General features: G+C 46.1%; 1 protein-coding gene across 1 annotated transcript in view; it reads left to right on the top strand.

Annotated features, from left to right (window-relative positions):
• csmd3b (CUB and Sushi multiple domains 3b) overlaps positions 1-17,933 on the top strand; it is an 826,488-nt gene that overhangs the window by 740,896 nt on the left and 67,659 nt on the right. Inside the window, exons 54-56 of the mRNA XM_036953488.1 lie at positions 1,667-1,840; positions 4,538-4,723; positions 6,216-6,389. Of these exons, the coding sequence (XP_036809383.1) occupies positions 1,667-1,840; positions 4,538-4,723; positions 6,216-6,389 (534 nt within the window). The remainder of the gene's footprint in view (positions 1-1,666; positions 1,841-4,537; positions 4,724-6,215; positions 6,390-17,933) is intronic.

Raw genomic sequence — 17,933 nt, 5'->3', positions numbered from 1 at the left:
GTTTGTTTATCCTATGTGTAACTCTGTGTTGTTGTCTGTATGTTTGTTTATCCTATGTGTAACTCTGTGTTGTTGTCTGTATGTTTGTTTATCCCATGTGTAACTCTGTGTTGTTGTCTGTATGTTTGTTTATCCTATGTGTAACTCTGTGTTGTTGTTTGTGTCTCACTGCTTTGATAAAGATCTTGTCCAGGTCACAGTTGTAAATGAGAACTTGTTCTCAACTGGCCTACCTGGTTAAAATAAAGGTGAAATAAAAATAAATGTAAAAAAAACTATCTCTCTCTCCCTCTCTCTCTCTCTCCCTCTCTCTCTCTCTCCCTCTCTCTCTCTCCCTCTCTCCCTCTCTCTCTCTCTCTCTCTCTCTCTCCCTCTCTCCCTCTCTCCCTCTCTCCCTCACTGACTCAGTCTGGTACATTATCTCATTTCATAAGTCCCAGACAGTCTCCCTCTCACTGATAAAGTCCCACAATGTCAGGCTTACAGTATCCCTCCTAGTATCATGTCCCCATGGCCCCATATAATATTAGGCCCCAGAACCACCAGTTGCTCCCCTCCCAGGACCCATGCCTCCCAGGCGGACAGAGAAACACCCCCAGAGCTAGAGAGAGGATATATAATCAGTTACACAGTATGCTCAGCCATCACTTCTGCATCGCTCAGCAAATGCCTGCAATTGAGCACAACTAATGTGGTTTGCGCCATTGGCGTGAAAATGGCCGCCATCCATTGGATTAGCCATTCGGGTGAGCTGACAGATGGCCAATGAGTTTAGACCAGTGGGACCTGATGGGGAATGACACTCTTCAGGGCAGTGGTCTACGAAGCGGCAATATGACAGTCCTTCACCATTAGTCCTCCTGAATATCAGTTTGAGAGGTGATTGAGACCATATAAATAGAATGAGACACTCAAAATGGCCAGTCCATCCATTGTATGGCATTATTGACTTGAACGGGGACGCCACTTCTATTCATTGTAGTTCTGTAATTGAGACATTCTGTCTGAACTGTTGATAGTCTAGCCCCTAGCCTATTGATAACAAAGCCACACAGCCATATCACAGTTCCATTGGTAACCGATTGTTATGTCCACTCTATGGCACAGTAAGTGAATGTGGGGCTGCGTTCAAGCTCCACTGGTTTATTTCTGGATTAAATTCCCTTTTCAAGGTCCAGCTATGCTTTGAAAGCTCAATAGGCATGTTTTTGCATTGAACAAATGAGCACCCGGTGGATTATTACCTACACTGAACAAAAATATAAACTGAAGAGTACTTCTGTCTGTAATAAAGCCCTTTTGTGGGTAAAAACTCATTCTGATTGGCTGGGCCTGGCTCCCCAGTGGTTGGGGCTGGCTGCCAAGTGGGTGGGCCTATGCCTTTCAAGGCCCATCCATCCATGGCTGCACCCCAGCCCAGTGGTGAAATCCATAGATTAGGGCCTCATTTATTTATTTTAATTGACTGATATCCATATATGAACTGTAACTCAGTAAAATCTTTTAAATTGTTGCATGTTTGCGTTTATATTTTTTGTTCTGTATAAGTCAAAAGTTAGCCTTATCTGTTATCAATTACATATGAATGTTACCCTTTTGTACGATACATCACATACAGTATGATTCAATATGGAATCTCAATGACAATATCACTCTCTCCCCCCAGCTATCAGCTGTGGACACCCAGGAAGCCCCATCTACGGGCGGGCCATCGGTAACGGCTTCAACCTGAACGACGTGGTGAGCTTCTCCTGCAACATGGGCTATGTGATGGAGGGGCCCTCGAGGGCCCAGTGCCAGGCCACGCGCCAGTGGAGCCAGCCACCACCAACGTGTAAAGGTGGGGAAAAAAGTTAAGTCTTCTATTCACACGGAGTACGCTTGCTCGTTCCGCCTGACCCCTGCAGTGCACTCTGGGTAAAATGGGGATGAATGAGGAGGGGTTCATCATGGCTTGTAGTGGGATTGTTACCAATCAGCATTGTAGCCAATCAGCATGACAATGGCCTCTGTGTAGAGTGAATGGGGACATTTGGTTGCTCTGTGTTTCTGTCTGTTATGTGGTTGTTGTGAGTTAGGGTCATAGGCTAGGACGGCCTCTTGAACATCATTGGATATGATTGTGGTGGTATCACAGGCTAGGACGGCCTCTTGAACATCATTGGATATGATTGTGGTGGTATCATAGGCTAGGACGGCCTCTTGAACATCATTGGATATGATTGTGGTGGTATCATAGGCTAGGGCGGCCTCTTGAACATCATTGGATATGATTGTGGTGGTATCATAGGCTAGGACGGCCTCTTGAACATCATTGGATATGATTGTGGTGGTATCATAGGCTAGGACGGCCTCTTGAACATCATTGGATATGATTGTGGTGGTATCATAGGCTAGGACGGCCTCTTGAACATCATTGGATATGATTGTGGTGGTATCACTGACCGGTATAGTGTTTTTGAATGGTTCCCAGTGCATGACATTTGCCTTGCATGTGATTTAGTTTACAGTGATGCATTTCAACATGCAACCAGCCTAATTTCTGTAATATGACCTTGTGACCATGTGTTTGCTGTGTTATACTGTATATTATAATATTCAGAATGTGTGGAAGAGCTGTGTGGGGGTGGGGGGGTGGGGGGGGTGGGGGGGTGGGGTTATTATCAGAAACCATCTCAAAGAGCTTATGGTACTTCCGTTATAGAGGATTGGTAACCAGAGGCTAAATCCAGGGTCAGACTGGTATTGTACGAGCCCTGCATATCAAACAAACTAGTGTCAGTAACGTAGTATCTGATTGGATTACTGTGCCAAGTGGAAATATTAAGCCCTCATTGTGTTGGCCTTTTTTGATACAGGTGAATTAATGTCTCAGGTTCTTGGTTTCTCATAATAAGCCATTGTGCCATGTAGGGGAGAATTAGGATGAAAGTAACACAGGGGGCCAAAAGTAAAATTTTTCTGTTGTATAGTTGTGTTTAGTTGTTTAAGGTTCCAAACATATGTCATTTTACTTATACTCATTCTCTCAACCAGCTTCAAGAGGTAGTCACATGGAATGCATTTCAATTAACAGGTGTGCCTTTTTAAGTTATTTTGTGGAATTTCGTTCCTTCTTAATGCGTTTGAGCCAATCAGTAGGGTGACATACAGAAGATATCCTTATTTGGGAAAGGACCAAGTCCATATTATGTCAAGAACAGCTCAAATAAGCAAAGAGAAATGATAGTCCATCATGAAGGTGTCAATCTGGAAAATGTCAAGAACTTTGAAAGTTTGTTCAAGTGCAGTCGCAAAAACAATCAAGAGCTATGATGAAACTGGCTCTAGAGTGCTCAGGACCTCAGACTGGGGCGAAGGTTCACCTTCCAACAGGACAATGACCCTAAGCACACAGCCAAGACAACGCAGGAGTGGCTTCAGGACTAGTCTCTGAATGTCCTTGAGTGACCCAGCCAGAGCCCGGACTTGAACCCGATCGAACATCTCTGGAGAGACCTGAAAATAGCTGTGCAGCAACGCTCCCCATCCAACTTGACAGAGCTTGAGAGGATCTGAATGGGAGAAACTCCCCAAATACAGGTGTGCCAAGCTTATAGCATCATACCCACAAAGACTCAATGCTCTAATTTCTACCAAAGGTGCTTCAACAAAGTACTGAGTAAAAGGTCTGAATACTAATGTAAATGTGATATATCAGTTTGCATTTTTTATACATTTCTAAAAACCTGCTTTTGCTTTGTCATTATGAGGTGCTGTGTGTAGATTGATGAGGAAACAAAATACATATAATCCATTTTAGAATAAGGCTGTAAAGTAACAAAATGTGGAAAAAGTCAAGGGGTCTTAATACTTTCCGGCACTGTGTGTATATGTACACTACCAGTCAAAAGTTTGGACACACCTACTTATTCAAGGGTTTTTCTTTATTTTTTTACTATTTTCTACATTGTAGAATAATAGTGAAGACATCAACACTATGAAATTACACATATGGAATCATGTAGTAACCAAAAAAGTGTTAAACATATCAAAATATATTTGAGATTCTTCAAAGTAGCTACCCTTTGTCTTGATGACAGCTTTTCACACTCTTGGCATTCTCTCAACCAGCTTCATATGGTAGTCACATGGAATGCATTTCAATTAACAGGTGTGCCTTGTTAAAAGTTAATTTGTAGAATTTCATTCCTTGTTAATGCATTTGAGCCAATCAGTTGTTGTGACAAGGTAGGGGTGGTATACAGAAGATATCCCTATTTGGAATGCTTTTCCAACAGTCTTGAAGGAGTTCCCACATATGCTGAGTTCTTGTTGGCTGCTTTTCCTTCACTCTGTTGTCAATAGTGTGAATCATGGATTGAGATTAATGTAAGATTATCGGAGAAAGGCAGTTTCATGTCAGCATTTGGCCCTATATGAGTGACTGCAGAGGGTTAGGCGTGTCCTCCTAAGTGTTAGAATAAATGTATCCCTTCCATTTTTCCGCCAAATAACACATGCTTGTCTATTTCCCCCTCTCTGTCTTCCTCTTCAGTGGTCAACTGCTCCGATCCTGGCATCCCAGCCAATTCCATCAGACAGAGTAAGATAGAACACGGCAACTTCACCTTTGGAACCGTGGTGTTCTACGATTGCAACCCAGGTTTCTACCTGTTCGGTTCTCCGGTTCTCACCTGTCAACCCACGGGACAGTGGGACAAGCCTCTACCTGAGTGTATCGGTGAGTCTGTTGTCACACTGCTACTTATACTCATATGTGGTTTATTGGAGGAGTTTTGACGGTTGAAAACATTGTCACCGATAAAGCACATTGGGAACATACCGCTGATTGCAGTGTGCGGTAGTCTTTTTTTTACCATTCACTGAACTTATTTTGATATCCAGCAGCTGCTCAAAAACGTTGGTGGTATTTATCTACTGTCATCTGTTCCTATAATTTGTTGTGACTGTCTCACAGACGGTCTCTTTCCCGGAGAGAGACTGCCGACTTAGCAACTTGGCACTTGTGGGTAATTAGCATATTATTCCTTTAATTGAGGCTGAATGAGTTGCGTGACCCCCCGCAGCTTAAGATCAGTGTTCTAATTGAGGGACAGGTGGAACAGCGATGTGGATATTAGACTAATTAGGGATGCCAGGTTGGCAGCTGATCCTTCTGTTTTATGGTGTACCTGCAACATTCTCCTCTAAAACAAGCTGCACCAGGGACCTGCTGTACTGGCAACTTGGCATGTCTAAACACTTGGCTTCAAGGCTTCCTACTGGTTTTCTCAGAGTTTTAAACACAACCTGGGCTTCCTACTGGTTGAGGGGCACGCAGTGTGCTCCAATCAGTTCTCTCCTTTGAAGTTTGAACCCAATCTCAACCTTATTGAACATGATGTGCCACCTACTGTTTTATCTTAAACCTGACCATAAATTAGCTCTACTTTGTCCCTATCAGTTTGGTGTTCCTGTTGCCATGTGTTTTAAAAGGGACCGAAAGACGTTGGACAGGATTAATCAATGTGCTCTTTTCTCCTCAATGCCTAGTTCCCTGTTCGATCCACCTCCTGCAACATTGACACCGTGTCCAAAATGTTCTTCTCATTTAGACACACCTCATCCTTTCCGTTGCTTCAGCACGTTAACTTTTTATCAAAAAAAAAAGGGAGAAAGTTTAAAGTAAACTTGCTGATTGTAGCACATTGTAGGATGAATATCTGAAGAAAGAAGTTGATCATTTACAACATTAAAAAGGACATTGAGAATTATTACAAAGGATGAGGATGGTAGCATCTACTTTGGATCTTTACCATTATGGTACAGTACATTTTGGACGGTACCTGGACCCAGATCAAATCAAATCAAGTCCTGGTCTATAAAGCATTTTTAATCTGGGTCTGGGAAATGTAGCCCATAGTTCGTATTATCTGAATTAGTTATGAAAGTAGTAAAGTAGTTTGCATGATACAGTATCCTCCCTCATCGAGATGTAGGCCTGAACAGTGTTTACACAATGGTCACATCTAGTTATTGCTAACATACTGGACAGGCTACATTCCAAATGTCACTCTATTCCCTATGGGGCCAAAAGGAGTGAATAGGTTGCCATTTGGGTTGCAGACATAGTGTGTGGCCTCAATCCTGTAGAGACAGCACCTTCCACTACGTTAGACCGGTCAGCACTCTGAACTGATGGCATCCATTGTGTGTGTGTCTCTCTCCTCCAGTAGTGGACTGTGGTCACCCTGGGTGCCCTCCCAACGGCCAACTGAGCGGGGACAAGTTCACCTTCGGCTCCACGGTTCGCTACACCTGCACAGGGGGGCGGCAGCTGAAGGGCGAGTCGGCACGCACCTGCCAGCTTAATGGCCACTGGAGCGTACCCATGCCTTTCTGCTCAGGTGATTTAGGGCGGTTTGTGAGTGTGTGGGGGGGGGGGGGGTTGGGTTCTGTGTAGTTGGGTGGTTAGGGGGGTTTGTGAGTGTGTGCAGGGGTGTGGGGTTTGTGAGGTTGGGTGGTTAGCGGGGTTTGTGAGTGGGTGCAGGGGTGTGGTGTTCTGTGAGGTTGGGTGGTTAGGGAGGTTTGTGAATGGGTGCGGTTGTGTATGTGTATGTCTCAGGTTGTCCTGAGGGTAACAAATGACTAAGTCATCTGCAACGTTACATTATGATCTATAGGAAGGTTGTCATGGTGACCAAGCTAAGATGTTCAAATCTATATTCATCAGCTTTTGGTCTTACTTTTGCTCACTGCAAGAGCTAAAAACAGACAGAGACAAATAGAGAGAAGGTCATATCGAGGTCATATCGAGGACTTTTAGATATACCTCCAAAACAAAGAACTAGCTGCTTATAGAAAAGGGGGATTTAAAGTGGAGGTGGAGCAACACGTTGGATCCAGCAGAACAGAAGAAACGAGAGGCATCGACTTACGTGTGGGCAGGAGGGTTCACCATCTTCACCCTAGCGTGGGCGCTGTACCTGGGCATTAACGTTACGGCTACAAAAGATCACAGCTCCCCTGTCTTCACAGTCTAGTCTCTCTCTCTCTCTGTCTCCCTCTCTCTCTTTTACTCTTTCTCCCTCTCTCTCTCTTTTACTCTTTCTCCCTCTCTCTCTCTTTTACTATTTCTCCCTCTCTCTCTCTCTCTCTCTCTCTCTGTCTCCCTCTCTCTCTTTTACTCTTTCTCCCTCTCTCTCTCTCTCTCTCTTACTCTTTCTCCCTCTCTCTCTCTCTCTCTCTCTCTCTGTCTCCCTCTCTCTATTTTACTCTTTCTCCCTCTCTCTCTCCCTCTCTCTCTCTCTTACTCTTTCTCCCTCTCTCTTACTCTTTCTCCCTCTCTCTCTCTCTCTCTTACTCTTTCTCTCTCTCTCTCTCTCTCTTACTCTTTCTCCCTCTCTCTCTCTCTCTTACTCTTTCTCCCTCTCTCTCTCTCTCTCTTACTCTTTCTCTCTCTCTCTCTCTCTCTCTTACTCTTTCTCCCTCTCTCTCTCTCTCTTTTACTCTTTCTCCCTCTCTCTCTGTCTCTCTTTCTCTCCCTCACTCTCTTTTACTCTTTTCTCTTTCTCCCTCTCTCTCTTTTACTCTTTTAATCTTTCTGTCTCTCTCTTTGTCTTTCTCTCTCTCTCATACACACACAGACCTTCCTTACTTCCTTCCTCAATTCCTGAATTATTTGCTTCTGCCCAAAATAAAGCTTTTTTCTCCTTCCTCTTCTTCTTCTTCCCTGTCTTCCATTCAATATGTAAAGTGGCACAATGTGGATTGGATGGAAATCGTTATGTGGCTACATTTAAGTAAATATGACAATGACCCCGTCGAGGATGATGGGAAAATACATTTGTGGCTGAAGTAATTTTTTTCAGCCGGAGAAGGATGTCATTCTCTGGATAATTAGGGCCTCTGTATTTCCTCTCTTGCAGAAGTTGGGGCCTGCATCCCAAATTAAACCCTATTCCCTGTATAGAGCACTACTTTGAACCAAAACATTTGGCTCTGGTCAAAAGTAGTGTAGTATATAGGGAATAGTGTGCCATTTTGAATCCAGTTGGGACAATAAGTCCAGTAATGGAACTACTCTGGTGGTGGTTGGTGCTTAGTGTTTTCTGTTCCTCTTAATTGCTATCTACTTTTCACTATGGCAGACTGAAGAGGAAACATCTCACCCTCATCTCTCTCTCTCTCACTCTATAGAGAGAGACACAGGTACTCACCTGTAATACAGAAGATGGTGTTTCAATCTAAAAACGTTTTGAATTGGACATCACAAAAAGTGCAAATTACTGGCACAAGATTTTTTATCCCTGTAGTACATATCTTCCCTTCGTAGTTTTCTTTACTTAAAGACTTGTGGCGCTTGTATCCCTCACCCTGTTACAGACTGTCTGTAGTTTAAAGAGTTTAGAAATAGGTACACCTCCCCTGCCTCACCCTGTCAGTGGGTCCTATCTGTTATTTAATAACCCATCCTGCCATGGCCTGTCAGTGGGTCCTATCTGTTATTTAATAACCCATCCTACCATGGCCTGTCAGTGGGTCCTATCTGTTATTTAATAACCCATCCTACCATGGCCTGTCAGTGGGTCCTATCTGTTATTTAATAACCCATCCTACCATGGCCTGTCAGTGGGTCCTATCTGTTATTTAATAACCCATCCTACCATGGCCTGTCAGTGGGTCCTATCTGTTATTTAATAACCCACCCTACCATGGCCTGTCAGTGGGTCCTATCTGTTATTTAATAACCCATCCTACCATGGCCTGTCAGTGGGTCCTATATGTTATTTAATAACCCATCCTGCCATGGCCTGTCAGTGGGTCCTATCTGTTATTTAATAACCCATCCTACCATGGCCTGTCAGTGGGTCCTATATGTTATTTAATAACCCATCCTACCATGGCCTGTCAGTGGGTCCTATCTGTTATTTAATAACCCACCCTACCATGGCCTGTCAGTGGGTCCTATCTGTTATTTAATAACCCATCCTACCATGGCCTGTCAGTGGGTCCTATCTGTTATTTAATAACCCATCCTACCATGGCCTGTCAGTGGGTCCTATCTGTTATTTAATAACCCATCCTACCATGGCCTGTCAGTGGGTCCTATCTGTTATTTAATAACCCACCCTACCATGGCCTGTCAGTGGGTCCTATCTGTTATTTAATAACCCATCCTGCTATGGCCTGTCAGTGGGTCCTATCTGTTATTTAATAACCCACCCTACCATGGCCTGTCAGTGGGTCCTATCTGTTATTTAATAACCCATCCTACCATGGCCTGTCAGTGGGTCCTATCTGTTATTTAATAACCCATCCTACCATGGCCTGTCAGTAGGTCCTATCTGTTATTTAATAACCCATCCTGCCATGGCCTGTCAGTGGGTCCTATATGTTATTTAATAACCCATCCTACCATGGCCTGTCAGTGGGTCCTATCTGTTAATTAATAACCCATCCTACCATGGCCTGTCAGTGGGTCCTATCTGTTATTTAATAACCCATCCTGCCATGGCCTGTCAGTGGGTCCTATCTGTTATTTAATAACCCATCCTACCATGGCCTGTCAGTGGGTCCTATCTGTTATTTAATAACCCATCCTACCATGGCCTGTCAGTGGGTCCTATCTGTTATTTAATAACCCATCCTACCATGGCCTGTCAGTGGGTCCTATCTGTTATTTAATAACCCATCCTACCATGGCCTGTCAGTGGGTCCTATCTGTTATTTAATAACCCACCCTACCATGGCCTGTCAGTGGGTCCTATCTGTTAATTAATAACCCATCCTACCATGGCCTGTCAGTGGGTCCTATCTGTTATTTAATAACCCATCCTACCATGGCCTGTCAGTGGGTCCTATCTGTTATTTAATAACCCACCCTACCATGGCCTGTCAGTGGGTCCTATCTGTTATTTAATAACCCATCCTACCATGGCCTGTCAGTGGGTCCTATCTGTTATTTAATAACCCATCCTACCATGGTCTGTCAGTGGGTCCTATCTGTTATTTAATAACCCATCCTACCATGGCCTGTCAGTGGGTCCTATCTGTTATTTAATAACCCATCCTACCATGGCCTGTCAGTGGGTCCTATCTGTTCTGATCATAGTGTGAAGAGTTCAGCAACATGATAACCACCCTGCCTAATCCTAATGTTTATTCAACATCCAATAGGATCGAATTAACATATTTTTGTTTACAGTGTGCCATTGAGTAGTGTGAAAAGTCTGGCAGTGTGTAAAGTGGGCCTAAAGCTGACTATGCTGCTGAGAGATATGAGAACACTAGCTGACAATCTCACCTCTTCAACCAGAGTTGTGTGAACGCAGAGAAAGAGAGAGAGGCTCGCAGAGGAGACGAGAGAGAGAGAGAGAGAGAGAGAGAGAGAGAGAGAGAGGGAGAGGGAGAGGGAGGGCTCGGAGAGGAGACCCGAGAGTGAGACTCCCGCAGAGGAGACGCGAGAGTGAGACTCCCGCAGAGGAGACACGAGAGAGAGACTCCCGCAGAGGAGACGCGAGAGAGAGATTTGTGGTGGAGAGTAGGAAGGAAAAAATAAACTAACAGGTACAAACTAGAGCCGATTTATTTGTACTTCTCCCTCTCTCGACAGCTCTCTCTCTCGACAGCTCTCTACATCATGGTGAATGCTTTTAGGATCCATTCTAGAAAACGATTCTGTGGCGATAAAGTATACCAGGTATCTTCACTTGAGTTTTTGTGAGTGTCTCTCTGGGGAAATGTACTATCAAATCAATTTAAATAAATACATTTGTAAAGCACTTTATAAAGTATCAACATGTACATGACAGGACGTTATGACAGTCTAATCACATAATATGGTGTCGTTAGCCTATTTCGCTACAATTATTAGTGTTATCTGCCATGTGCTGATGACTTGAGTTTTGCATGTGTTAAGTTGTTAGGCTAAATTACGTGTCTGTCTGTGTTTGGGGGGTTTCTCTGTTTTTGGGAGCAACCCGTTTTCCACACAGATGATACTTGCTAATGACTTGGGGTGTCGGTGTGCGTTCTTTCTCACTCTCTCTCAGTTGCCGGTCTCTCTATGCTTCCTCCACTTGTCTCATCTTGCCGGTACGCTGGCACTACTGCAGACTTACTGATGCACAAAGAGCACCTTCACACACATATAGACTCACCTGCGCTAGGTCTCCATTAAACCTTCATTAACTGTCCGTGACCCATAAAAGAGCTCCTCCCCAAACCCCTCTGTACAGTGTATGGTGCCTGTTCTCTTCTGAGAGCGCTGACCCAGAAAGAGACAGCCAGGGAGAGAGAAATAGAAAGCCATGAGTTTCAGATGGGAGTATTGCTCTCTCTCTCCCTCGCCCTGTCTCTCTCTTTCTCACTCTCTATTTCTCTGTCTCTCAATCTCTCTCTCTCTCTCTCTCCCTTTATATTTCTCTCTCGCTCTCTTTCTGTCTCTCTCCCTCTCCCTCTTTCTCTCTCGCTCTCTTTCTGTCTCTCTCTCTCTCTCTCCCTCTTGCTCTCTCACTCTCTTTCTGTCTCTCTCTCTCTCTCCCTCTTTCTGTCTCTCTCTCTCCGTCTTTCTCTCTCGCTCTCTTTCTGTCTCTCTCTCTCCCTCTTTCTCTCTCGCTCTCTTTCTGTCTCTCTCTCTCTCTCTCCCTCTTTCTCTCTCACTCTCTTTCTGTCTCTCTCTCTCTCCCTCTTTCTGTCTCTCTCTCTCCGTCTTTCTCTCTCGCTCTCTTTCTGTCTCTCTCTCTCCCTCTTTCTCTCTCGCTCTCTTTCTGTCTCTCTCTCTCTCCCTCTTTCTCTCTCTCGCTCTCTTTCTGTCTCTCTCGCTCTCTCCCTCTTTCTCTCTCTCTCTCTCTCTCTCCCTCTTTCTCTCTCGCTCTCTTTCTGTCTCTCTCTCTCCCTCTTTCTCTCTCGCTCTCTTTCTGTCTCTCTCTCTCTCTCTCCCTCTCTCTCTCGCTCTCTTTGTCTCTCGCTCTCTCCCTCTCTCTCTCGCTGTCTCTCTCTCCCTCTTTCTCTCTCGCTCTCTTTCTGTCTCTCTCTCTCTCCCTCTCTCGCTCTCTCTCTGTCTCTCTCTCTCTCTCCCTCACATTCTATTGTTCACTTCCCTGAAGCATTAGTATTTCCCTGGCTCTGAGCTTTGCCATCCAGTGAGCTGCAGGATTCTAAGCCCCAGCAACAGAAGCCTTCTTTAGGGAAAAGCTGTATATCAAGTGAGGACGTGTGTGTGTGTGTGCGTGTGCGTGTGTGTGTGTGTGTGTGTTGGCCAGTACAGTACAGTACATGCTAGGCCCTAACCATAACCCTTATACTGTTAGATCAGTTTAACACCACAACACCCTCCGCTTCCATAGTTTCTGATGTAACTGCCCTCCTGGGCCAGGGTACCTCCCAGGGTAAACTTATGTAACTGCCCTCCTGGGCCAGAATAAACCAATGTAACTGCCCTCCTGGGCCAGGATAAACTGATGTAACTGCCCTCCTGGGCCAGGATGAACTGATGTAACTGCCCTGCTGGGCCAGGATAAACTGATGTAACTGCCCTGCTGGGCCAGGATAAACTGATGTAACTGCCGTCCTGGGCCCAGGGTAACTCCCAGGGTAAACTGAATTAACTGCCCTGTTGGGCAAGGCAGCAGTAGGGCGTCAGGTAGCCTATCGGTTAGAATGTTGGACCAGTAACTGAAAGGTCACTGATTCAAATACCCAAGTATTTGTACCCTTATTTGCTCCAGGGGCACTGTACTTTTATGACTGGCCCTGTAAAACAACACATTTCACTACACCGATCCGGTGTATGTAACACTAACATATGTAATATTAAACCGTATCACTCCTCCTAACCAGTGGACAATGCAAGTAGAGCCCTTCCCTGTAATCCCAAGCAATCAGTGATCCAATTAACTCGACCCCCTGTCCATTAACTAGACCCCCTGTCCAATAACTAGCCCCCTGTCAATTAGCTAAACCCCCTGTCCATTAACTAGACCCCCTGTCCATTATCTAGACCCCCTGTCCAGTAGCAAGACACTGTCCATTAGCCAGACCCCCTGTCCATTAACTAGACCCCCTGTCAATTAGTTAGACCCCCTGTCAAGTAGCTAGACCCCCTGTCAATTAGCTAGACCCCCGTCCAATAATTAGCTAGCCTGTCCATTAACTAGACACCCTGTCCATTAGCTAGACCCCCTGTCCATTAGCTAGACCCCCTGTCCATTAACTAGACCCCCTGTCAATTAGCAAGACCCCCTGTCAATTAGTTAGACCCCCTGTCCATTAACTAGACACCCTGTCAATTAGCTAGACCCCCTGTCCATTAGCTAGACCCCCTGTCCATTATCTAGACCCCCTGTCCAGTAGCAAGACACTGTCCATTAGCCAGACCCCCTGTCCATTAACTAGACCCCCTGTCAATTAGTTAGACCCCCTGTCAATTAGTTAGACCCCCTGTCAAGTAGCTAGACCCCCTGTCCATTAACTAGACACCCTGTCAATTAGCTAGACCCCCTGTCCATTAGCTAGACCCCCTGTCCATTAGCTAGACCCCCTGTCAATTAGCTAGACCCCCTGTCAATTAGCTAGACCCCCTGACAATTAGCTAGACCCCCTGTCCATTAGCTAGACCCCCTGTCCATTAACTAGACCCCCTGTCCATTAACTAGACCCCCTGTCCATTAACTAGACCCCCTGTCCATTAGCTAGACCCCCTGTCCATTAACTAGACCCCCTGTCAATTACCTAGACCCCGTGTCTATTAGCAAGACCCCCTGTCCATTAGCTAGACCCCCTGTCCATTAACTAGACCCCATGTCCATTAACTAGACCCCCTGTCCATTAACTAGACCCCCTGTCAATTAGCTAGACCCCCTGTCCATTAACTAGATGCCCTGTCAATTAGCTTGACCCCCTGTCCATTAGCAAGACCCCCTGTCAACTAGCTAGACCCCCTGTCCATTAGCAAGACCCCCTGTCAATTAGCTAGACCCCGAGTACATTAGCTAGATCCCCTGTCCATTAACTAGACCCCCTGTCAATTAGCTAGCCCCCTTGTCCATTAGCTAGCCCCACTGTCCATTAGCTGGACCCCCTGTCCATTAGCTAGACCCACTGTCAATTAGTAAGACCCCCATGTCCATTAGCTAGACCCCCTGTCCGTTAGCTAGACCCTCTGTCAATTATCTAGACCCCCTGTCCATTAACTAGACCCCTGTCAATTAGCTAGACCCCCTGTTCATTAGCTAGACCCCCTGTCAATATCTAGACCCCCTGTCCATTAGCTAGACCCCCTGTCCATTAGCTAGACCCCCTGTCCATTAACTGGACCCCCTGTCCATTAGCTGTACCCCCTGTCCATTAAAAATAATCCCTGTCCTTTAGCTAGACCCCCTTTCAATAAGCAAGACCCCCTGTCAATTATCTAGACCCCTTGTCAATTAACTAGACCCCCTGTCCATTAACTAGACCCCCTGTCAATTAGCTATACCCCCTGTCCATTAACTAGACTTCCTGTCCATTAACTAGAACCCATGTCAATTAGTCCGTTAACTAGACTTCCTGTCCATTAACTAGAACCCATGTCAATTAGCTAGACCCCCTGTCCATTAACTAGACCCCCTGTCCATTAGCTAGACCCCCTGTCCAATAACTTGACCACCTGTCCATTAACTAGACCCCTTGTTCATTAGCCTGACCCCTGTCCATTAGCCTGACCCCCTGTCCATTAGCCTGACCCCCTATCCATTAGCTAGACCCCCTGTCCATTAGCTAGACCCCCTGTCCATTAGCAAGACCCCCTGTCCATTAACTAGCTCCCCTGTTCATTAGCAAGACCCCTGTCAATTAGCTAGACCCCCTGTCAATTAGCTAGACCGTCTGTCCATTAGCTAGACCCCCTGTCCATTAGCTAGACCCCCTGTCCAATAGTGACTGAGTCAGTGAGCATGCTACATGGTGGTCTAGTAGGTATAGTGTTGGATTGGCACTCCAGGTTAATACTTGTATTTCCTGTGTCTCCAATTAGTCTGGGGTGCTGAAGCGTTGGCTGGACGCAGGGCTCTAGGGCTCAGGGCCTGTGTTGGGGAGGGGTTTTGAGCCATCTGGTGCCCATGATACGTTGGTTATGTGATATTGTGTGGCAGGAAGGGGACGTGGTACAGGTTCTGTCTTTTCCCCTGTTGCCTGGCCAAGCTTTCTTTAGCGTGAAGAACATAGTTATTTGAAAAGACCAGTTAGCATTCTAGAGAGCATTTTATTCCCCTGTACCGGCGAGCGTAGAGCTACAGTTTCTTATGAAGAGACCACAGAACAAGTGCTCTGTTTGAGACTAGCGATCACTCAGGCAGTTTTGTGACAAACACAAAGTCACAGGCACATTTAAGACAGACGCCCTTTGTGACAAAACACCAGGGAGATTTATTTTGACCTCCCTCTGTTCTCCATTCTCCGTTCCCCAGTGTGTCCATGTCCATACTCTGTGTGAGACACGTGAGGTAGGGGGGACGGGAGGGGGAGGGGAGTGGCTGAGGGCCTGTTGTGTTTGTGGTGACTTAGTGGCTCTCCGCTAGCTGTCTAGAGATTTGGCTCTGTATCACAGTGTGTGACAGCCAGCCCTCTCTCCCTTTCTCCCCTCTTCCTCTCTCTCACCTCTCCCTCTCTTCCCTCTCCCTTTCTTTCTCCCCTCTTCCCCCTTCTCTCTCTCTCTCTCTCTCTCCCCTCTTCCTCTCTCCCCTCTTCCTTTCTCCCTCTCCCTCTTCCCTCTCTCTCTCTCTCTCCTCTCTTCCTCTCTCTCTCCCCCCTCTTCCCTATCTCTCTCTCTCTCTCTCCTCTCTTCCTCTCTCTCTCTCCCCCCTCTTCCCTATCTCTCTCTCTCTCTCTCTCTCCTCTCTTCCTCTCTCTCTCTCCCCCCTCTTCCCTCTCCCTCCCTCTCTCTCCTCTCTTTCTCTCTCTCTCTCCTCTCTTCCTCTCTCCCCTCTTCCTCTCTCCCCTCTTCATTTCTCTCTCTCCCTCTCTCTCTCTCTCTCTCTCTCTCTCTCTCTCTCTCTCTCTCTCTCTCTCCTCTCTTCCTCTCTCTCTCCCCCCTCTTCCCTATCTCTCTCCCCCCTCTTCCCTATCTCTCTCTCTCTCCTCTCTTCCTCTCTCTCTCTCCCCCCTCTTCCCTCTCCCTCTCTCCTCTCTTTCTCTCTCTCTCTCTCCCCCCTCTTCCCTCTCCCTCTCTCTCTCTCTCCTCTCTTCCTCTCTCTCTCTCCCCCCTCTTCCCTCTCCCTCCCTCTCTCTCTCTCCTCTCTTTCTCTCTCTCTCTCTCTCCTCTCTTCCTCTCTCTCTCTCCCCCCTCTTCCCTCTCCCTCCCTCTCTCTCTCTCCTCTCTTTCTCTCTCTCTCTCTCTCTCCTCTCTTCCTCTCTCTCTCTCTCCTCTCTTTCTCTCTCTCTCTCTCTCTCCTCTCTTCCTCTCTCTATCTCTCCCCCCTCTTCCCTCTCCTTCTCTCTCTCCCCTCTCCCTCTCTCTGTCTGGTGGCATGTTGTGTGTCAGCGCTGCCTCTTCAGATGACAGCTAATAAAGCACCAGCCTAACTTGGTCAGCACATTTTCCCTGACAGAGCACACTCCTGGGAACCTGAACCCCCCACACCGGGGGATGCTCGCTGCCAGGAGGATAATAGAGGAGGTGGAACATGGGACACATGCACCTGCTCAGCAGCCACACACACACACACACACACACACACAAGTTTTACTCATAAATAAAGTCACACACACACGTCCACACATACTCATGCACACTTGGCACACAGATACACACACAAACACTTGGCAGTTGGCACACAAACAGACACACACACCTTACCTGGAAGCCACCACTCACTGTCATCTGGTATCATATCTTGGGGCTGTGTTCTGCTTAGTAAAGAAGGCTGTAACAGTAGCATGTATCTCCAGCATGCTGTACCTTAGGAAGTGTACACTATTTGTGACCCCCTATTGTCCTACTACACTACATGTGATTGTGTGTGTGTGTGGGGGGGGGAGGGGGCATCCTGTAATTTGCCCTGTGTGTTCCAAGATTCGTACTCAGTAGGACCCACAGAGGAACATTTATAACCAAGACACTCAAGGCCCTTTCAACTGCAGCTTTACCCATATGACAGCAACGTTCATGTTCATACTGTACATGTCTGTAGGGACTAGCACTTTATATGCTAGGTGTGGAGCTAGGTGAAACAGAACAATGCCCACTCAAATGCAGTTTACCCACATGACTAGGGCTGTTGCCGTGACCGTATTACCGAGTCATGAAGACGGTCAAATTTCACCTGACCGTTTAGTCACGGTAATTAGGTTTCTCCAAGCTCTGATGCCGCTGATGGTCATTAGTAGCCTACCAAACGTGCTAACTGCCTGGTACTCAGCACTCTACGGTCCCTCTAATCACTCTGACATCAATGCAAATGTATTGGAAAATCTAATCAAACACTTCATGAGAGCACATGAGCTCATGTTGCGCAACATTTGTGATGGCCTCTACTAAAAAAGAAGAGGATCCCATCAGCTTTCTATAGGACTACTATATTTATTTTTCAACTATCCTAATATTAAACACATTGCTATCTTTACAAAAGGAGCGTAGCCTACCTGGCTATATTTTGAGACAGGTGCACCTGTTTTGAGACAGGTGCATGATAATGGTCCATTCTCAATAAATAAAAAATTCACACCTATATTATTTAGTATATGAACAGAGAAGATTAAATAATTAATAATCTGATGGGTGACAATATTAGCCTATCACTTGTGTATTATATACAGTATTATCACTTGTGTATTATATACAGTATTATCACCATTTGGGGCGGCAGGGTAGCCTAGTGGTTAGAGTGTTGGACTAGTAACCGGAAGGTTGCGAGTTCAAACCCCCGAGCTGACAAGGTACAAATCTGTCGTTCTGCCCCTGAACAGGCAGT

This window comes from Oncorhynchus mykiss, chromosome 18 (assembly GCF_013265735.2).
Source record: "Oncorhynchus mykiss isolate Arlee chromosome 18, USDA_OmykA_1.1, whole genome shotgun sequence".
In the NCBI taxonomy this organism is placed as follows: Eukaryota; Metazoa; Chordata; class Actinopteri; order Salmoniformes; family Salmonidae; genus Oncorhynchus; species Oncorhynchus mykiss.
This window is presented reverse-complemented; position numbering and strand designations above follow the sequence as displayed.